Consider the following 23354-nt stretch of genomic DNA (forward strand, 5'->3'; position numbering starts at 1 on the left):
TAGCCCTACAGGAAATTTGCAATGGAAATCCAGTTGGTAATTTTCTAGAGAAGACAACAGCAGTTTCCAGTTGGCCAGCTTGCTGGCTGATCTGTACCACTCAGGCGTGTCCCCAGTTTTGGCCACTGGTTGCTGCAGCAGAGCCTTGTTGCCTCGTGATGGAACTGCAGAGCTACCTGGGGATTTCACAAGCGTGCTTTGTGTGGTTCTGCCATGTAAACAGAAGTAGCCAAATCTAGTCAGACAAGCTTTAACATCAGCAAAGAGGTATTTACAGTCAGATGTGTGGGCTAGATTCAGTGGGCATTATGCCAGCTCTAACCTTTGTAAATCATAAATTGTTTTGTCTAATGTTGAGCATTCTTACATAGATCTGCTTTTTGCTCTTGGCCCACTTTATGTCTCCAGCACATGCACGTGCTGTGCACTTGTGTTTCCTGGTGAGTGTAGCTTAGCACAGGGTGAATTTTTTTGGCAGTTATGTCACTGGCTGCACAAGTGAGATGTTAAGATTTGAAAGCAGAGTTTGTCAGGGAGGAGATGAAGTAGAACAGAAGAGTTAAATGAACTTTTGCTCTGAATACAATAATTAAGCGGGGGAGACTGCAACTCCAGGCATGAGCTCTTCTATTGCTCTTCCATGCTGATTTGCACATGAGTTTGCATCAAGAGGGATGAAATTCTTAATTTCACCCAAAATGAGCAAGGATGTGCTTGGTCCAGTGGTAAATAAAGGATGGAGCTTCTTCTCCTTTATTCTGGAGCTGGTTTGAGTAGCAGAAGTGTATACAAATTTTTGTTTTCACTGTAGCATTGTAAAGTGAATTTTCTGATACGGTTTACAGCAAATCAGTTCACCTGAAATGAGGATGTCTTGAGAGTCCAAGGCTGTGCAGCTGTTAACTAGCTGCTAACTACCTCTCATTTGTGTTTTCATATTTCAGCTGTCTTTTTTGACAGAAAATATTTAGAACAGATAACAAACATACCACGACTAAAATTGTCTCTTGACCTTATGAGAACCTGGGAAATATTTCATTAGTCCTAATAATGTGATACCAATCACTATTTGCTTGTCTTATTTATTTTGTCTTAATATGGATACTCAGAGAGTGTAACAGGTGGTACAAAAACAGAAACTGAAGCACTGACCCCAGAATAGTGACTTTTAGGAATATAAAGAAGGCTAAGGAACAATTGGTCCTTTAGCTGGAAGAAAGAGTTTTCAAGGCACGAGGAAAATTGCACGAAAAGCTTTTTCACAAAAAACAAAACAAAACAACAACAACAAAGAAAACCAAACCCTATACCAACTCTTACTGTCTGGAGGAAAAATAGTTATATTCAGTTATGAAGCTGTACTGAAATTTAAAAAACAAACAAACAAAAAAAAAACACAAGAAAGTGAAACAGAAAGATTTTGGCAGAGATATATGTCAAGCTTTGAAGGCAACTGATGTACTTTTCTTCAGCACCAGGTATGTAGGCTTCTACTAATTTAATCCCTTACTTGCTGCAAACCTTTACACTAATAACACCAAATCTTTGTTTTGAACAAATTCTTTTGCACTAATTTAATGTGCTGCCAGCCTAGGCTTCCTGAGGATGTTTCTAGAAGGCAGCTGGACCTGCTGAGTGGGGAGGGAACACAGGAAGGAAGCAGCAGCCTCCAGAGCCAACCTGTCAGTGTGTAAACTCCACTCTTCCACCTTGAAAGCACCTGGGGGGACTGTGGTCAAAGCTGTGCAAGCGTGTAAGACTCAGGCTGTGTTTTGGCTCTGACACCTGTCTAATCACAAATCCTGTGAGTTTATAACTGATGGGAACACTGAATCCTTGCAGTTTCACTTTTCTTGACCTACCTGACTTCCTGAAAATGGTGCTTCCTTCCCATCGCCCAGGAGACATAGCATAGTGCATCAGTACTATTACGGGGAAAAAAAAACAGATAGCAGAGTGCTGTGGGTTGTAGCTGATTAATGCAATATAAGGAGGAAGCTTATTTTATTACAGATTAGAGAATTGGGTTTTTTGTGTTATTGTTTTATTTTTGTGGGGTTTTTTGTTGTTGTTGCTGTTGTTTTTATTTATTTTATTATTATCTGCTCTGATACCTGTATCAAAACAAAACAAGGTTATTTCTGTGGAAATTCAGCAGCTCTGCAGGGAGTGTGTGTGTGTGCTGCTGGTGTGTGATTGTATTTGGCTGAGGCTTTCATTTCCTGAGTAAAAGTGCAAAGACCCTTTGCCTGTCTCCATCTGCAGACAGCCAGTATTTTTAACTTCAGTGGAAATAAGCACATTTTTAGCTACTGAGTTTCCAGTGCCTTGAACAGTGACTACTGAGACATTCGCCGTTCTAGCGGAACAAAACTCAAAGTCTGAGTCAAAATTTCAAAGTCACTCTAATTAGTACTGAAGTGATTGTTCAAAAATTACTACTTTTCTGGGTTATCTCAACGTTTCTGTCCTGTTGGTTTAGTTGATGGTGATGCTGCAGTATTTTAGGAGCAGAATTGCTGGTAAGGTGTTTTGCCTGTGTCTTCTGAAGCTTTTGAAACAAAAATGCTTTGTTATCCATTTTGTACTTAAGACTGGCTGGCATAATTAATAATATTTGTTAAAAGCTTGAGTAAGTGCTGCTATGGACATTCATCTTTATAATAACGTATTTAAATTACAAATACAAACTCGTTTTTATAGGGCGACATAGAAAATAATAAAATGCAAGCATGGTTTTTATATGTAATACTTTTACCTGTAGGCCAGTTTAAAAGATAATTAAAAGAAAGTCACACATGTATACCTAACAAGTACATTGTGAGATGGTAACTCGGGGACTCTCCTGCTCTGGGGATGGAATAAAGGAGCTGGGGGTTGTTCATAGTTTTCAGAAAAGCTGTCTGGTGAGCTACACAAACTGATATCTTACCATTATCATTACTTATCATTAGCAGCTGAAGCAGAATTTTGACAAGATGGGTGCTTATAATGTGGTACAGATATTGGATAAACATAGTAATGATAATACTGTGCATAATGGGCTCTATTCTGGAAGATGTGATATTATTGGGTAAGATGCTATAATATACAGTAATACTATAATATACAGTAATTATATTTATAGTAATATAATATTATCCATAGTATTTGATAAGCAAAGTAATATCCTGATATAGCTCAGTTAGAAGGAATAACCATCTCAGTCAGCTTCAGTTTGAGTTTATTTTACATGCTGACTATAAACTGAAAGATGCCTGTCCCCATAGTATTTGAGAATTTTACACTTCTTTTTCTAAACTGGTCGCCACTGATAAGTGAAGTGATCTTAGTGGGTATATTGAGCTCTCTGAAAGGTAAATGGCAACCTGCTTATTATTTCTACTGAGCATGATTACATTCAGTTGTCCTATTTCTGTAAAGTTTTGCTAACAAACAGATTTAGGTAGTTCACCCAGTCAGGGCCATCATTTTGCTTCTGCCCTGCAGGATCTGCTCAGACCGAACAAGACTGAATAGGAGACTAAATTCAGTAATTAACTATTACCAACAATGTTTGTTGGTTAACTGTTAATTTTAAAATGTTATGTTGCTTCCTGTATGAATGGAAACAATTTAAAAGTAACCATAGGGTCAGCCTACTGCTATTCAGCACGTTTATATTTGCCACGTGTTTTTTGGTGAAAGTGCTGCTTCTTTTTAGAGGCCACAAATCATGTTTGTGTTTCCTCTTGCAGAATGTTTATTACACAAGCAATCAGCAGCTCCATGTGGGTGTTTTGAGTCCCACTATTGACGATGATGACAACAGATGCCTGGTGGATGTGAACAGCAGGCCCAGGCTCATTGAATGCAATTACGCCAAAGCCAAGAGAATGAAGCTTTACTGGCAGTTTACTCAGGTAATTCTTATTCAGCAAACGTTACAGAAGGTTCAGAAAACTGTGTTTCTGTATATGAAAGGTGAGTAATCAGTTTACCAACAAACCAGAAGCATCCTTGTTTGGTTGGGTTTTTTTGCACAGTGTGGGCAAGCTACGTTTACATTTAATTTCTATGTTAACTCTCTCAACAGGATACAAAACTTTTATTATATTTCTAGAGAAGTCAGTGGATTATTTACTAATAAACTTCTAAGATGGTTACTGTTATAGAATGATCCCAATCTAAAAATAAGTGATTTTGTAAAGTCAAATGCAAGCTAACCTATTTTAAGAAGGGGAAAGGTAAAGCATTCAAATGCTTTGGTTTGTTGTTTTTTTTTTTGGAAGTAGCAACTCCTCAAAAGGAGAGAGTGGGGTGCAGTTGATCATCTTGTCAAGAGAAAATTTTGCAATTCCTTTTTTTTCTTTTTTTTTTGTTGCTTGATATTAAAAAAAAAAAAAAAAAAGTGCACGTAAAATCTGAGAAGTGATTTCACAGTGATGGGAATGGTGAGACTCTGAGTCCGGGCTTGGAGCCCACACTTCACAGATGATTTAGAAATATAAGGGAGAACTGTAAGAAAAAGTTCCACTAGTTCTGAGGCTGGAACATGCTTTGTGATTTAATGCGTACAGAGCATGATAGTTTAGCTAAGAGGATGTGGCAGGGTGACTCAAAAACACATCAGCATTTCCACAGGAGACAGGTTATCCTGAAGACAAAACAGGTTCCATCGGCTAGAAGCTGAAGATGCTCAAATTTGATCTTTTAAAACAAGGTGAGACTTTCTAAAGGTAAGAACTAAGAGTTAGCACATCAGGTACTGTCATATCAGTTTCTTACGACAAATAAAATGAGATTACAGTATTCTCTAAAAACAAATACTAGATTTAGTTGCTGGAGAAAATTCAATAGCTAAATAGTTTGAATAGTCACATTTTCTCCTCTCCGGTTTTGACTGTATGCATCTGGTTGAGTGCTCCTTTTCTGTGAAACATGGTGCAGCTCTCTTTTCTCAACAAAACCTACTTAGTGATATTTAAGCCCTTATGCTGAGGCTCAACATTATGAAAATTGTTATCCTTGCATTTAGTGTCTTCTGTAACAAATGTATTTTTTGCTAGCCAATTAGTTTTTTCTTAGATTTAACGAGTTATTACTTAGTATATTGGGACATTGGTAGTACAGTTTAACCTCTGTATATTAATTGTGCAAAGACCATTTGGATGGTGATCAGTAAAACATACTATAACATAATTTGTGCTTATACTTGAACATAACTCAGATATTTGTCTTTAAAAGAGAGCTCTCATGTAACAGACTTTGAACGCCTTATCTGGATAGATATCCCAGCTTTCACATCTGTTCTCTTAAGGGCAAAGTTTCATTCATTTCTTCTCTCAAATATTAACAATTATCTTGCCACAGAATCAGGGTAAGGTGGGGATGTTTCACTAAAAAATGGCTGTATCTGTACCTGATTTTTTGGTACCGTTTTTTGATTGTGGAATTAACGTATTTCTTTAGATAGCCTTTCAGTAACATTTTTCAGTAGTGTCTACATATTCAGTATGATTGCTGATTAGTGACAGTGAAGGGTTTCTACTCCAGGACACTGCTGCCATTTTGTCACACTAAGTACATTAGAGCTCATTTGGTGTGCAGTAGTAGGGTGTAATAATTTAACTAATGAAAAAAAGTCTTCTGTCTGTAACTCCATTTAATAGCATTGCACCTGCTGTGGGAGATGAAACTAAATTCTGTAGATGGTGCTTAAATCTTCTACAAAAAAAAATACTGCCCAGAAGTGAAAGTTAATTAGTTGTTTCCTTATGATAAATAAAGAGACAAATGAAATAATTGTTTGATGTTCAAAAAGGATTTTGTTAATACTCCTGCTAATTAAAATGCTGTTGTTTCTCAACATACAGCACAGTACACAGCCTCTGGTGTATGCTGTAAGCCAAAAGCAAACCAATGAGAATAATCACTTGATGAATTCTATTTGAAAAGTTCTAGGTTAGTCTGGGGAAAGGAAGCATTTTTGTGAATGCTCTGGAAGATGCCTGAAAAGAATAGGTTGTTTTATTACATTTTGAAAGCTCCAGTATTTCTGTTCCCTATTATGCAGTGAGCAGAACAACTGAAAATAAGCAGGACTGTAAGTATTGCTGTTGATTGTAGTCTTGAAATTTGTGAAAAAATTAAAATGTAGATGCTAGCAGTAGCTGTTTATAGCACCGTCTCCTATCTGCAAGCATGCTTTAACTTCTGCTGATTGTCTAGTCAGACAAATGTTATTAATAACATTTATACTATAGGTAATTTTGAAACTACAGCAGTGCAAGTGGAGAATTGAGGCAGAAAGAAAATGAGAAAGTCTCTCTGAATTTCAAACAAGAGCAGGATAAACTAACTGATCTAAATTTCCCTCATCAGCACAAGAAGTCAGTATTTGCCTTGCACTCCAGACATGTATCTTAAAATTTGAATGAGGATACTTTCTTGTTTTCCTACAAAGTATACTCAATATTCTGAGAAGTACTGTGATAGTCTATGGTGGAGCAATGATCTGAGGAAATCTGATAGAAGGATGTATAGCTTTTTGAAAAATGCATTTTTTCAGATAAGGTACTTCATGCTGGGTGACTGGACAGGAGCCTTTGGGAGACTTTGTGGTAGCTTGTCTGTACAGAAGAAAATTGTATTGAGCATTCAAAGCTTGCGGTCTGTGTTTGTATACTCAGGATCCATCTGAGCAAATTTCCATGCTCTGCAGCTTTGTACAGCTGCCAAATGCAACGAGATCCAATACAACGTAAACTTCAGTGACATTTGTGCTTCCAAGGCTTCTTCAAGTGTTTATAACTGCAATTATGCCAAATTATGTAAGATAGCCCTAAACAGACTCTTATCAACTGGGTAGTGTTCAAGAATTCTGTTGTTGATGTTGTCTGTCAAGTCTCTTCCTCCTAGGGAAGTGCTTATTTGGGGAATACTTTCATGCTATAAGTTTTAGTGGGGTTTGACAGTTCACCTAGTTCCATGTGTCTCACCACTTTTCCATTTAATCAGAACAAAACTAGGTCCTTTAGCAAACAGGTGAGTGATCACCAGAAATGACACAAAGCAGTGAGGTTATGGGTGAGAATTACATGGAAGCAAAGAGGTGGGAATTCTACTACAATTTAAATTTATACATCATCTGGCATCAAGAACTATTAAGAAAACAAAAACTAAATTGCTACTTAGTGTTCCCTATTCAGTATTATTCATGACAGTATTTTCTAGATTTACTTACTGTAATTACTGCAGTCACTCTGGGATGATACCTGCTTTGAAGGCCGTGGTTGTGACACCATCCTGGCACTAAACAATCCTGCTCGTAGCCTGTGAGCTTTTTATGGCAAGGAGCAGGTGCACATGCAGTGTGCTGGCAGCAGCCGTCTCCCCCTTGTAAATCAGTATTTGCAGGGAGCGTCCAAACCTGCAGTCCACAACAGTTGCTGCCCACACACTAAGTAAATCTGCCATCCTTGGGGCTGCTGCTGCACCAATTGTCTTATGTTGTCTATCCTGTGACAGACAAGGTACTCTGAAATGTAGGTCATGCAGGCTGATGTCCCTAGGTGTTTAAGTCCTTGAGACACTTTTCAGTGAAAAGCACATAAGGCCAAAATTGTGCCACGCTGAACCAGTCATCTGATACCATTAACTTTCTTATTTGTACTGAGAAATAGTTTATTTTAAATGCTGGAGCCAGGCATTTATTTTTAAGAAATTCCTCAGTTCCTAGTCTGATTTCTCAGATTTATTGCAGATAGAAAGGCAGTTGTGACACAACATGAAATTTATCTCTGAATACATCACCCGGGTGACAACGTTTACACACGTAGAAAATTGAGAAAGTACACTAATGGCACACTAGGGCCCCTCCAGCAGTATAACAAAGGCATAAGGAATATATTTTTCCACAGTTGCTCCCTAACTTGCAGTATCTTAATGAACTGCATATTTAGCTTTAGGTGAGTGGGGTTGGAACTGGTTTTTCTCCTTCTAACCAGACTGGCCATGCCATCATTATTTGCTGATGTGAGAAGCATGTCAAGAGAGGGCTATGTAGAAAAGAGTTATGAGAAAGGATGTGAGGCAGAGGTGAATAGAACAAATAGTTCTAAGGCTGTTCCACATTGAATTCTTTTCAGTACGGCAGGCTCTGCTAATTTAATTTCCAGCTACATAAAGGTGAGCAGAGGTTCAACCTATATGGATGGGCAAGTCATCACAGACTCCTGGGAAGGAGAAGCTGTGCAAGACCACATGCTCAGCACTGTCCTGTATTTATATCCACTAGAAATTACAACTTCCTGCAATACTTGCATTGCTTTTACGTGTAATGAAGAAGTGCAATTCCAGGCAGTGCAAGAGGATGCTGCAGAAAATTTTCCCATTCAGAGAAAGTGGTTTATGCCATCTTGAGAGGCTGTGAGTAAAATTTGGGGCTGATAACTGTAGTTGCCATGTAATAATTTTCAAAAGCTATATGGGAAGATAAATAGAAGATAGAAGGAGCAAATGATATATTCAATTCTTATAGCATTCCACATCATAGTTAAACAGATGTTGAACAGATAATAGAAATTCTATAGATTAATAGATATTCAGTGTAGCTCTGTGAAGAAAGAATGTACCTTAAAATTACTGAAAGTGTTTCCTGCTTTGGCGGGGGGTTGGACTCGATGATCTCTGGAGGTCCCTTCCAACCCCGACAATTCTGTGATTATGTGATCTTGTTCATCTTACAGACGTTGGCATTTTCTGGATAGCTTTTCTCCATTTTCTTGCTTGCCTTTATCTCATGACATAAGAAGATGTGCAATACTACCACTAGCTAGAATAATTACCCACAACCACATCTGTAACAATGCAGAGTACAGACTGCACACAGAATTAAATGGGAAGCTTATGTACAGAGTTAGCTTAGTTCATATTTCATATGCCCCTAGTTTATAAAGTAGGAGCTAATGATGTTAAACAGTTCACAGTTTTCTTCTGATGTCCACTCCCAATTTTCAATCTATATGTATTAGTCAAGGATGTCTTTGTACAACAGGGATTAACAGCAGTAGTGCTGTATCTAGGGAAACAAATACCCCTCAGAAATTCTTCAGATTTTTCCATTATCAGGGCCATATGATAGAAAACAAAATGATTAATTTATCAAGATTTTAAATTTCTTCTGTACTTCAAAACCCCACAGGATGCAAATACACTCAATTTGCATTTGCCATATTAAGACGTGCTATATTACTATGCAGCTATATAATTATGTAGTGGTAAATGCCTGGCAGCTCAGGACACAAAGTTATTGTGATCTTATTTAAAAAAACAAAAGAGTTTGATATTGCAGGAGAGATAAAGAAAAACCAGAAGCTTAAATTATTCAATTAACTAAACCAACACACTAGAATAGGACTTCTTGTATTATGTCTTGCTTTAATCCTAAAAACTATTCAGTCCTATGTACGCAGAATATAATTATTCAGAAATATAAAAACCTGAAAGTATTCTATTTTGAATCCTTGATTTCAGCTAAAATACAAACATGTATAGGGTAAAGAGTCACATTCAGAAAAAAATATAAAAAATGCTGTTTTAGTAAATGAATCATAGAATCATAGAATCACCAAGGTTGGAAAAGACCTAAAAGATCATCCAGTCCAGCCGTTCACCTATTCCCAACAGCTCCCACTAAACCATGTCCCTCAACACAACATCCAGCCTTTCCTTGAACACCCCCAGGCTCGGTGACTCCACCGCCTCCCTTGGCAGTCCATTCCAGTGCCTTCCTGATGTCCAGCCTGAATCTCCCCTGCCGTAGCTTGAAGCCATTCCCTCTGGTCCTATCACTAATGACACGAGAGAAGAGGCCGACCCCCAGCTCACTACAACCTCCCTTCAGGAAGTTATAGAGAGCAATGAGGTCTCCCCTGAGCCTCCTCTGCTCCAGGCTGAAATGGTATTAAATCTCCTTGCAGTGTTGATGCAGGTCACAGAAGAGGTTTTGTTTCTTTGTATTTAGCCTTCTATTTGGAGTAATTTTCCAGCAGCAAGCTGTAGTCTTTGCAAATTAGGTGTAGAACTTGCCACTCAGAAGTTTTTGTGACTGCAACAGTAAAAGGAGCTTTTAGTAGGTGCATTTCAAGCCAGCATATCACATTATGCAGTATTTACTCTCTTGAGAACTACATTTAAGCTCTAAAGATGCTTGGGCTGAATTAATTTAAAAGAAAGCTAACACATACTGTGTTTTTCCTTGAAAACAGATAGCCTATTTGCATATTTAGCATGTTAATATTCAACACCACTGTTATTTGCCAAAAAATTATTTGTTCTAGTCCAACCCAATATTCCTAGTTTCTGACATCCAGATAGGCTCTCCAAAAAATGCAGAAGGTTTCAGCAGGGTCCATTACAGATGTGCAAGAGAATGATCAAGCCTTTAATGCTTTGTACAATTTTACTGATAACCAACACATATTTACCCAGCGAAGTGGCTGGATTTCATGGGGTCTGATCTCCATTCTAGCTTCTTTCTCTGCATTATTGAACCAATCACTTCCTGGTTTCTGGAACCTAAATTCCCATGTTAGAATACACAGATCAATTGAAATACTAGTGTAAATTCATTTCTTAATTTTCTTCACTTTGCACTCAATTTATTTCCTGGTTTCTAGACATTGGTTTAATTATAAGCATGTAATGACAGTGCAGACAGTTCCGTTTCTGGGTAGAAATGAGTTACAAAGCCCCGAACACTGTGGGTTCACATTAGAAAACCCAAACCAGTGAAATACCACCATCCCTAAAGAAAATAAAATCTCATTCAATTTTTTTCTTTTTTTTCTGAACAGGTCATATTTGAGTCTGCATCTTAAAAATAAAAAGAGAAAAACAGGAATCCCTTTTTTCTCCTGTTTTAATAACTCTAAATCATAGGCATCCCAGCACATTGCCTAGGGCAAATATCTCTTTCCAAGGGAAAAGATAAAAAAAAAATCTTGGGGGTTTCTAACAGCGTTGAATTTCTCATTTAGTTTATGATGATTAACTAGTTATCCCCGTATGCTAAGGCTAGTGGTAGTAATGTGAACTTTTCATCTTGACATTATTTCCTTTTTATGCTGTTAGAACATTTTCATCCATGTGGAGAAATGGAGAAAGAACGAGAGGTAGTAAGGTGCTCCCAAGCATGACCTTCAGTGGCATGCTATGAAAGGGTTTTTTCCATTAGCAACCTCACACTGCATCTTGTGCACTCAGTAACTGGGAGGGAAGAGATGTTAACAAGCATTTTCCACAAGTTAGCAACGTGGAAAGGGCCTTAGAAAGGAATATCTATGCAAATGATGAATTCTTCAAAATCGAACAAAAAGGCAGAACCTAGAAATACACATTAGAGATCAGAAAATTAATTAACTAGATTAATTACCTTGTCCAGCAAACTGCCTCCAGCAGTGATCAATGCTTGCTGTTTCCCAGAAAAGAACTCTCTTCAGAGCCAGAAGCTCACTGTAGCACCATGAGGGGGAGTTACTTCTGATCCCTGATGTGCTCCCTTCATGAAGGCTCCCATTTGTTTTGTCCAAATGATGATCTCATTGTGCCTGTAAAAATGTTTTTATCAGTGCTCTTAAAAGTAACCCAGACCATTAAAAATAAAGTCTAGTCAGTCACTGAACACTGATGCCTGTGGCAATTAATTGGATAGGTTTCCTAAATTCACAGAAGTCACAATAGTTGCACATTATTAGTTCTAACAGTCATTTTTCCTTAGAGAGGTTATTTACCAGGTTCCCACAGCTATTAGTACTTTCTAGCACAGACATCAGATACCACTATTTTCATTTACATACTAAAAAAAAAATATCTAATTTTTACTTCATTTAGTATATTTTTAAATTCCTCACCATTCAGCAGATGTCAACATGTCCCACCAGCATGTCATCCTGGAGCTTACTGCTGTCAGCTTTTATGACTCTCACCTCTCAAAAAGGCATCCAATTCATTTCTAAATGAGTTGTCCTATCAACTTGTTACTCAGGACAGCAGCTGTATTCACAGGTGTGATGCTCTTCATTATCAATAGCATAGCATAAGGTTAGTTCTTCCTTTTCTACACTCTTATTAGGTAATCCCAACTATCTAACAATCAATGCAAATATATCATCACTGGGAGTTGTTGCCAAAACCAAGCCAAACTATTTTCAGCTCTGGAATCTGCATTTTGCTGCAATTGTTAAGACTGTTTTTCAACCATCCTCTTTTTTACTATTTTTCATTAATTATTCAATGCTTTCCTGTGTTTAAAAAAAATAAATAAATACCTACAGTTAGTGTTTTAGCCATCTATTTTTCTGGTATGACAGAAAGATTTCCTGGCCACTACTGACAAAAAAGACATGTTTTTACTTTCTGAAAAATCTCTAAAGATCTTTCCAGTCTAGGTAACGTATTCTATCCAAAGCCTGCTTCAATTTGCTTAGTTTTATCACCATTTGCTATAGTGAAATTAATTTTCAATTATCACACCTTAAAGAGCTTAAAGTGTTTCAGTCAGGGCTTGAATATATTTTTCTGCAGTATTTTCTAAATCTAATTATTAACGATGGGTCTTCATAATATGTTGTGATGCAGTTTGATTTATGCCTGCAAAATATTACTGGCAGGGTTAAATCTATATATTCTGTTTCTGATTCTTATGCTGTTTTTTCTGTGATTTGTTTTCCATTCCAATTACATTCTCTGTATGACGCTGCGTTTCCTCCTGCCAAGTTTAATTGCTCTTATTTAAATACTTCAATTAACAAGATGGTGTATTTCCACATCCACGTTTAAATAGTTGTGCTTGGATTTCTATACATTCATGCAACCAATCTAGTTTAAACAAAATGGAAAACGATCACAGAATCCACTAGTTACTAAAATGTAGTTTGGATGTGCAGATAAGGCTGCATCATTTCATTTGTCACAGCTGCAGTAGTAAAAATTTGTTACAGCAATATGAAAATCTAGCATTTATGGTTATATAAAAACTGAACAGTTAGAAGTCTCAGTAGTAAAACACAACAAAACGTGACGTAAATTGATTAAATTGATGTAACTGCTGCATGATGCATTTTCAGAGGATGTTTCATAATACTGACTCCTTGGTACCATGGATGTAAGACCTGTACCCAGATGGCTGCCTGACAACACAGCATGAGTGCTGGAGGAGAAAAAACAACTATTTTTTCTTAAGAAATGGTTTTGCTGATCTCTGTCGTAACTCTGCCTAAGTTTATGAGATTAAATACAGCAAATAATTTTTTTGTTGGGGTTGAAAAAATAAATTCATATTTTAAAATAATGTCTGGCAAAATTTCTCCTTTGCCTAATTCTAAATAGTGACATAAATAGCAGATAGACAATACTTCCTTAATGCTTAAGGTTTCTGCGTATAGTATTTCACCCATGTAATACCAGTTAAGTACACCTTATTTTCAGGATAGTCAAAGCAAATATAACAGGAAACAGGTCTCTTTGAAGAGCAACAACTAACCAAATTCATTGCTGAGGAATATTTAATTAGTATTCATTTTGAAAGGTCTGAACAACAAATGTTATCTGTCTACTTCTTCACAGAGCACCTGCTGGCCAAAGAGTCACAAAATTTGTCATACTGCTTTTGATTTCAGAAGGAATGAAGCAATTACCTAAATATACCATTATGTATATATATATATACTCATTTCCCTTATATAGCCATCAAGTAGAAATTGTAAACTCAGTATCCAATATTTTCAAGCCATACAGATACAGCTAATTCACATAGTGCTCCATGTCATCAATTGGTGACTTCTTCCTGTCAACACTTTCTTACTTCAGCAACATTCATACCAAAGTGACCACAAAAAAGGTGAAATGACTTCTAAAGCTCTAACAATTTATTATTATCTTTTTTTTTTTTTTTTTTTTTTTTTTTTTTTTTTTTTTTTTTTAAAGCTAAACCTGGCTTACTAACAATCATTAAGAATTTACCCAGCGACAAGATGAGGCATTGCTTGGAACAGATACCTATTTTAATATACACCCATCATAATTCTTTGTTTCAAATGTATCAAAGCAGTTAAGTTCAGAATTTCTACCTGGAATTATTTGAGTACACCAACTGAAGCACCAATAGAAAATTAGAGACTAACATATGCAGTGATCTTAGTAGCATATATAAAATACAAGACTGAATTTACTTTCTGTGTATGTGTATAGACACACACGCACACACACAGTAGACTAAGTAGATTTAAACAGTGTAAGAAATAGATATACCTTACAGTAAATTGTTAAGCAGAGCTGTCAGTCTGATATCCTGAAATGATGACATCCTACAGCATTCATTTAATATCCCTCATTTTATAGGTGACAAAACCCTGTATAAGCCTAAGAACTTAATCTAGGCTACGAAGCAGTGGTTGTGTCTGAAGCAATATGCTCACTTTCCTGTTTTCCCTATGTTTTGCTTGTTTGTTTTATATGAAACTCAATACAAGAACCTGAGGATTACAAAACCCATCAAATCTATTTTAAAGCCTGAATATCACAGATCACATCTGCAGCTTTGTCAAGCAGAAACAGTGGCTAAATTAACCAAATCAATTAACTGCTGTGAATTACTTATTCCACTCTAATGATGTCAGGTACCGACATTTGAATCCTTCCTTTAAAATACCCAAAATATGTGTCTGGCAATCAGACTTCAGAGTAACAACAAACAGAAAATTGCTTTTAGTTCTTGCTGTAAAGAATTAATTTAGAGAGTAAATACAATGGTAGATTTGAATTAAAAACAGCCAGAAATCAGAACAATTTTACACCTTGAGTAGTACAATGGCGTCTGAGTAAATAGGCCTGTCACATAGTATGAGAAATAAATAAGCGTGAGATGAGACTTCAGAACTTTTGGCAAGGTATATGTTACAGAAATTTCCTCATGCACTTTTCTTGTTATGAAGTCAGAGAAGTCTTTGCTTTGTTTTAAAGGGTTTTTCTGAGTGTAACTTGGTAGGTAACGCTAACACTGCAGCAGCAATAGTATGGTGGGGCAGGAGGTTCAGGTTAGATTGCGCAAGCACTATCTGTGCAAAAGTCATCGCATTTAACATGTCGTGTATTTGCAGAGAAAGCTGATATTCTGTCCCAATTGTAGCTCTTTGAATCACAAGCAGTTCAACTACTAGGGAAACTTTGTGAAATCTTCCAACTAAGCTTAGATCCACAAAGACCAATATTCCACAGGTCCTCTACTGCTCTGCAGACCAAGGACAGGAAAGAGGATGCTGGGACATATGCCTCCACCCCCACACAATATACATAACAAGAAAACAAACATAGTACAGTCCAGCAAAGACTAATTAAACTTTGTATGGTTTTTATCACTCCATCTTTAACATAGAAATACACAAGCACATACTTGCAACATGGTACTCTTTCTAATAGCATGCTAGAATTTATAGCTGCTACACATGGACCAGCTGACTGAAGAAGTTGGCTCATCCCTGTACTGCACACTGTTGTAGTTTGCAGATATAGCACGTGGTATTCTTAAACACTGTAGTATTGGCTAAGTTCTGCTTTGGTGAAAGACTTAACAGTCTTTTGGGCATGAGAAGTACAATAATTCTAAAGGAAATCAAAAGTATTATTGCATTCCACTATGTGTTATGCAACCCTAAGTTAGCTGACATGCCAACAGCTATTTGCCATAGCAGGATTGATGACGTGAAATGGTGTTTACATTGAAAATATGCTTATGGACCACTAAATCAGTTTTATGTGTGTCTAATGCTACCAGGAGTTGAGAGCATTTGTACTTCTCACAGGGATTGCTTCAACCCACACTGCAAAGCCCATCACATTTTTCTGTTAAACTTAGTAGTGCTGTCACACTCGATCTGTTTTTATAAAATACTTGACCTGGGTTTATTTATCCACCTGAAACTCTCTATCCTTGTGCTGCCCCTCATCATCAATGATCCTAAATCTACTTCTCTTCAGCTGAGCAGAATTTCTCTGTAACTAGTTTCAGCCTACAGAATCAGGTTTTTATGTATCCTAAAAGACATTATTCTTATCTACTGAATATTTGGCTTGGAAAGTAGAGTTCATAGCTAGGATGGGAAATGGGAGCTAGACAGGCAGACAACCTCCATGCTTGATTACTCTGGGATTTAGCATCACAAGGGAGGATTTTGCTGAGCAATAAATATGACTGTGAAGAGTTTTATGCAAGTTTCACTAACTAGTTACAAATAATTAATTAAAGGAATACCTTTATGTCTGTTTGGTTCTGGGCGTTCAAACACAATGCTGACAGGTTGCTGAAGCCACTCAGTAATACTGTAATTCAGAGGCCAAACCAGTCAGAGTAGCAAGATGTAGTATTAGCTTTTGCTGAGTGTTGCTTGCATACTTGCTTTCAGTGGAGTTTCTCTATCATGTGCTTCAATGAATTATACAGCTCATTAATTACCTAATATACCTTGCAATATATAGTGGGTGCGCTGTCATTACCCTACAAATAATAGAGCAATACCACTATAGCAGGCTTGCATTAGCCATGTGAAGGGGGGGAAAAACAAAGATAGTCTAATTAGAGGTAGTTTTACATAAACCTTTCTCAGTATACTTCAGAAGAATTATTTATACATTTAACTGGAAGGAACTAAAGCTGCATAGTGTGCAAGCTCTTAGAGGGATTGAGCCATAGTTCTGCAAAGACCTCACATCTCTTACAAGCTGAATTGTTCTATTTCTAAAGGGACTTGAGCCTTTATGTTTCTCCCATCTCATCTTACAGAAGAGCATCTCTGCTCTCTAGAACATTCAGCTCACACATATTACCCACCGCTTAATTTTGGTGTCTCTTTATGTTCCATGCTGGAGGCTTCAACATTCTCAGCACAGTGATTTTCAGTAGCCTATGCAAAGCACTTTGCAGCTCATCAAAAAGAGCTGCCTCTACCTTTTTCTGTCTGAAGTCACTAGTTTCTATTGAAAAGAAGCTGCTGAAGAGATGGATACCACATATTAAGGCCAGATGTGAGCATTCTAACTAGTTTCACTCATAGGCTTAAAAGCTATTCTCAGGATGGATACCACAGAATTCATTTCACAGCATTGGACAGAGAGGAGAGAAGGTCTACCAGCAAACACATTTGTGTTTAGCTGTCACGCTTTAGGTGAAATTGAGAAACTGAATACTGTTCTTTCACTTATGCTTGTGAATGTGAATCGATGTCTTGGGAATGACAGGCAAAGTCTAGGAGTACCATACCTACATTCATATCACAGATCCAAAAAGCGGGCAAGGAAGGGACACAAACTCCCGTAGTTGGTTAGTTTTCTGACAAGACATTCCACACCTTTTTTCAAAAGCTAAGCTGAGGATGCCTTAGACACCAAGACTGAGAAAATGACTAATTGATATGTGTAAATGCTTGGCACAGGTACAGAACTAGTTAACTTTAATGATAGAAACACAAGCACCTCCAGCATCAGCTAGAAGCTCAAGGAAGTTGATCTAAATTTGGGGTTTAGGCAGAAACACTTGAGCTAAGTTGTGATCTCCAATTCCACATTTGTGGTCTGCCCGAGTGCCATGGAACACTGACTGTGCAGGGGAAAATTATGATCAACAGTTTTCATTAAAATTGAGACTGTACACTTTCCTAAAATTAAAAGAAAATATAGAAAAATCTTCAGCAGTTTATTTTTGACAGTAAGAAAATATTCATTATGTTGGAGTTTTACCTCTGCAGGACCTCCTTCAAAGCTCCTTGAATTCAACTGAAAAACTCACCAACTTCAGTGAACTTTAGAAGGCCAAAAAGTCACTTGAGTAGAGGTTGAGTGAACAAAGAGTGTATAAAAAGCTTTAACTGATTTCCTATTATAGTTAGTCCAAAAATATTTGTCTATTTCAAACAATTATAGTGCTTATGGATGTCTTAGAGTTTATGCTGTCACCATACACCCACATTTAACTACCATTATTAGTATGGGCATCAATAAATTCTTATAGAGAAGTGGGAAAATACAGTTCACTCAGCATTTCATTACAGAGATCCTGATCTACAGAGTGCTGCAGTATGCTTGTCAGTTTAAATTGGATTCTGCACCTAGGCCTACCAGGGAGAATCTATGGGAGCCTCATGTTTTGAATGTCACAGATTATTCCCGATATGGTCTCTCTTACTCCAAGCCATATTTAGATCTTAGAGATTTCAAACCTGTTTCTACCTCATTAACCAGTCCTCAAAAATGTATTGCTGATATAATAGGAGAAGACATTCCTCAGGTCACCTGTCTGAATGGAGCACCTGTTCTGAATGGAATGACCTGCCTTCTCTGAAGACCAAATTCAGCATTTCTATTGGATATAGCAAATATCCCTGTGATTAGAAGAGAAATCTCTCACGCTTATGACTTTCTTTAACACAGACCTGACACAAACTGTTCAGCTTTTTTGGGTTTTCATTTTTTCTTTTTTTAAATCACAATCACAATCATACAGTTTCCTCTATTTACGAGTAAGCAATTAAATACTGAGGTACTCTTTCTATACTTCAGCTGTACTAATGTGGTTGTACTGACTGACTGACCCTCCATTCTTTGATTTGCAGATTAAGCCGGTAATTCTCTATTCTGCAAGAGCAGGAACCTCTAGAGACAGACACAGCATTTCAGACTACTGTGCAAATTATTCTACTGTTTGTCTTGGAAGAAACTTCCCAGACAATAATGTGTACAAGCTACCATTATTAGATAGGACAGAGTATGAAAGAACCAATAATAATAATAAAAAAACTAAAAAGGGCTAAAAGGAAAAAAATGTAGAAAAATGATTTAATTGTTCTTTATGTCTATTGGTAACTGTGTGATAACCTCAGTTATTTAAGATTATTTTCATTCCAAGTAGCAGCTAGAGAGGGGCTTTTAGCATGGCAGTATCATTCATGATGAACGCATGAAGAGTAGATATCGATGACTAATGACCAAAGATTATAAGAGACCATTAATTTCAGTATTCAAACTTTTTTTTTTTTTTTTGCACTTTATATACGGGACACCCCCAGCCAAGACATTATTCCTTTTTTTTGCCTTTTTTTTCCATGTTTCAGTGGTGCAGCATAGCCACTAAGCTAGGCAAGTAAAGCAAACAGGAAAGCTTTTGGCCCATTGTTAATGAGCACGGCCAGAAATGCAGCTTAATTCTAGAAATTCCATTTGCTGAAATGCTAACCAAGCAATTGCAACCATTCTAAACTGCCTCAGAGATTAAACCAGCCTGTGACAAAAGGAACATTCACAACAGACCCAACCCACTGCCTATCTTGCCCCCAGTTTTTCCACAGAAGCTGTGGAAGTAGCATTCAGTAGATGGACACTGGAATGCTAATTCATATTATCATGCAGTAGCAATGTGATCACAGTGTTTAACCCAAACTTCTTTTTTCCCCCCACACTTACAGGGAGGCCCAATCCAGAATCGAAAATCCAAGCGTTGCCTGGAACTGCAGGAAAACAATGAAAATGAATTTGGATTTCAACTCGTCCTCCAGAAATGCACTGGACAACGCTGGTCTATAACAAATGTCTTGAAAAGCTTGTCATCATAACAGACTGCATTTTTTTTACCCATTCCTTTTGCTACTGTGTAGCAAATACTGAATTGTTGCCTGCTGTACTGCGTTTCTTTCCTCCCTGTTCCTTCTCTCCTTTCTGTCCCTTTGATTTTATTCTGTGAGTGTGTGGAAATTGGGTTTGTGAGCCGGAAATAGACATTTTATTTTACAATTATGTTTTCATTGCATTTATAGAGGTGTTGAATGATAGGTGATGGGTAGGCTATCCTAAAGTATTTTACATCTGTAAATAGAAAACAAATGGAGAATATTTATAACTCAAGCTTTTATTGAATAAAAAAACCCAAATACTATTTATTACTCTTTATCTGTCTCCAGGGTAATCAGCTTAGATATTAAGTGGTGCTCTCACTGTTTTCATTAACTAAAGTCTCATCCTGACAAGTAGCTGCCAAGTATCGGTGTTTTCCAAGCCCTACCTTAGCCAAAATTCAAAGGAGTAAATCGTGGCAAGTAAATGGTGGCTGTGCATCTCTGCATGTATCGTGCCCAGGGATTCAGAGACAATGCTAGTTCTGTGGCCATTAACAATATAACTCCCTTACCATCACTTCCCCAGTCAGGAAAATGAAGATACAGGAGAAACTAAAAACAGCATAGAAGGCAGTCACAAGGAGGGGGTCACATTTTCTTTTCCATGATTCAAGTGGAAAAAAAAAATACACAAAACGTACACTGGTTCTTCAGCAAGCTGGACTGAAGTACAATTCTATAGCTTCCGCAGCTTCAGCACTGACCTGCCTTCAACCAGAAAAGAGAACAGAGCCAGAGCAATGAAAAATTCCAATTGGGGCAAGTTGTTCCCTGGAGGTACATGCACCTTTTATCACAGAGGAAACAATGTTGATTCCCAACACAGATATATAGATATCTATTGGTAATAGATAGCTATGCTATAAACATTTACTTTTTGCATCAGTTATGTTTTCTTAAAACATAAGGACCAACTAAGCCAATGCTTAACATATACAGCCTGTACCAGATATTGTCTGCCTGTGCAAGTAACTAAACAGCCAGTGCTTCAGAGTCACCAGGCTAGCACTCAAGGCAGGAATTGGCTTTGGGCTATCTCAAAAAGTTCTATAGTGCTGTTCCCCAGCAGAGTGCTCCTGCTACTCCTGCTGCCTCTGATAAACAAGCAGTAATAACATTATTCCTGGTGTCTTGAAATGAAGACCTTAGACACAGAAGCTCTGCTGTGAGCTCCAGCCCCTTGTGGGGGATGCCTAAGCAGCTCACCTAGCAGCAGCAGCAGCTGCTTGTGTCATAGTTCCCACAGAATAGGCCACCAAGCACACACACACACAAGCTGTGTCCACAGCAAATCTTTCCAAGGCAAGCAGAGCAAAGCATGGAGAGCAATCCCTGTCCTGGCATCAACATTGTCTCCATCATAGGTAAGAAGAACACAGTATTAAGGTAGCTTCTTAAAACCAGGAGAAGTTTAGACTGAAGTATAACAGCTAAGTCTTCCAATACCATTCCTAGTTCTCTCCATGATAACATTTTTAGTACAAAAATATTTACCTTTTGGCAGAATCTAGGTCAACACCAAGATTTCAAAGGTGGTTTCAATGCACTGTTGTGTTGCTGCACCTCAGCTAAGACTGGGATGACAGGCTAAACTACAATACTAGAATTATGGACCTCTGTATATAAAAATCTCCATCTTTTATCCTCCTCTGTTTTTTAATCTGTTGTTTGTTGCCTGAAGTAAGGAGCATAACCTCTTTTATAACAGGTTTTTTGTTTTGGTTTGTTTTTTTGTTAAATTGGGTGTTGCACACTGGCTTTGCATTCAGGATCAGCTAGCAGTCTTGTTTGTAATGAGTGGTTATTGTCATGTTGCGTGTTAATTATGAATGTTCAACGTGCTGCTACATATAGTTAGCTTCAGAGAAAATGCATAGCCAACAGTGCAAAAGCAATTACAGTCAATGAAGACCAACTTTATAACCTGCACTCCAACCAACTTAGAGGCCCCTTAGGCTGGTTTGGGTACAAACTCGCACTAAAAGAACAACAGTAACTGGAGTGTCAGGGTACCAGAGCTGGAAAAGATGAAGTAACTTATGTTTCACCCTGAGGAGAAAACAGGAGGTTTTCCACGAGGAGGTATTTGTTGTACATGTGAACCAATCCTCTTGCACACTGGAGCATGTGCAGGGTCATGATTGGAGGGGGCTCAGTACCTGGCATATGCAACCTTTTTAATCATTCTCAAGTTTAGCTACTGACCAACTTGACAATTATCTCCCGAAGACCAGATCAACGAGGAGCAAACTGCATTATCACAGAGGAAAAGCGCAGGATTCATACAGCGTAGAGTAACATAAACATACCCTCATTTCAGCAAAGATGCCAAGAATTAAGTGATGCAGCCATATGGTCTCAGAAGTTATTTTCTTTTACACATCTCTTCTCTTGGAAGAGAAAAAAAAACAGCACTGTCAAACAAGTTAAGTGAAGAACAGAGCTATCTTTTGCTCCACCTGGCACTTACAGAGAAAGGGAACTGCTGAGAATTCAAGGTCACGCATCAAGAGAATGCAACATGGTTTTTGTTCACTTATAATTGAAATTTTTATAGATAGATATCACGTGTACACACACTACCAGTGGATACACATTCACAAACAGGCTCTTTATCAGGAAAAAAAAGAAAAAAAGAGATCCCCCTGAAACACCTCTCATCCAACCAGTCATAGAGACATATCAAGACACTGAGCTGAAAGGCTTAGAACACTTATGATGCTGCCCAGAATACCTTCAACACCACTTCTGTTTTAAATGTAAACAAAACAAAACAAGCAGAAAATAGCTTCTCACATTTAAACTTTTGTTCATCGAATGACCATTAAATGTTTTCCACAGGATTAAGTTAGAATAACTTCTCAAAACAAATACAAAATACTTGTGCTAATGATTTAGCTCAGGAGGCAATCATTAATTGCTCTTGAATAACTGTATTCTCTACTGATTTGCTGTAGTGTTTTTAAATTCCTCTTCTACACACAACCACTTTTAGCATGAAAATGCTTAAGGAGTGCTGAACAATGCTCAGCAATGCCACTGACAGCTGCATTCTGAAACATCAATGGAAAGTATTCTGGCTTATTGACTAAATGCAGCTTTGCACTGTCTGTTCTAAGCAACTACTTCACCTCAATTCACTCTCATCATGCAGCTCAGAAGAGGATCTTTGTCACAAAGTGTCTGAAAACATCTTGTAACACGACTGAAACATATTTCCCATCATAGTGTGCTACTTCCAGTGAAGCACCTTCAAGTAAAGTGTGCAGCATCTAAGACAGATTTTTCCAGTTGAGAACAAAACGCTTCTGAGGATATGAAAACAAAATATAGTACTTGCAGAAGGACAGAGGTAAGTGGACTTTCTGTTCAGCTTTTAAAGGAAAAAATGATTCTAAGAAAACTGAACAAGAGTTTAGGAGGTGACTTTGATCAGACTTGAAGGAAGAACTAGGAGCTTAAATCCATCCTTTAAATTCTGCTGACATCCTTGGTACCTGGTGTTCAAGTTGGATGTCTTGATTTTCTATAAGTAATAGCACACCAAGTTTTTACAATACTCAAACTTCCCTGCCACCTGAAATTTCCCTACCATCACCTCTTCTGAAATCTAATCTAGGGTGCCCCATTAGTCCAACTCCATGGCTACCCAGT

The 23354-nt window shown here is 37.6% G+C and overlaps 1 protein-coding gene across 2 annotated transcripts in view; it reads left to right on the forward strand.

Annotated features, from left to right (window-relative positions):
* Positions 1-19640, forward strand: part of GALNT18 (polypeptide N-acetylgalactosaminyltransferase 18) — a gene marked incomplete at both ends in the record, with an annotated part of 210079 nt that extends 190439 nt beyond the window's left edge. For both annotated transcript variants that reach the window (XM_079537234.1, XM_079537233.1), the window contains 2 exons: positions 3738-3902; positions 19494-19640. In XM_079537234.1, the coding sequence (XP_079393360.1) occupies positions 3738-3902; positions 19494-19640 (312 nt within the window). The remainder of the gene's footprint in view (positions 1-3737; positions 3903-19493) is intronic.
* Positions 19641-23354: the final 3714 nt, after the last annotated feature.

The sequence above is a fragment of the Tetrao urogallus genome, assembly GCF_951394365.1.
Source record: "Tetrao urogallus genome assembly, chromosome: 6".
Lineage (NCBI taxonomy): Eukaryota > Metazoa > Chordata > Aves > Galliformes > Phasianidae > Tetrao > Tetrao urogallus.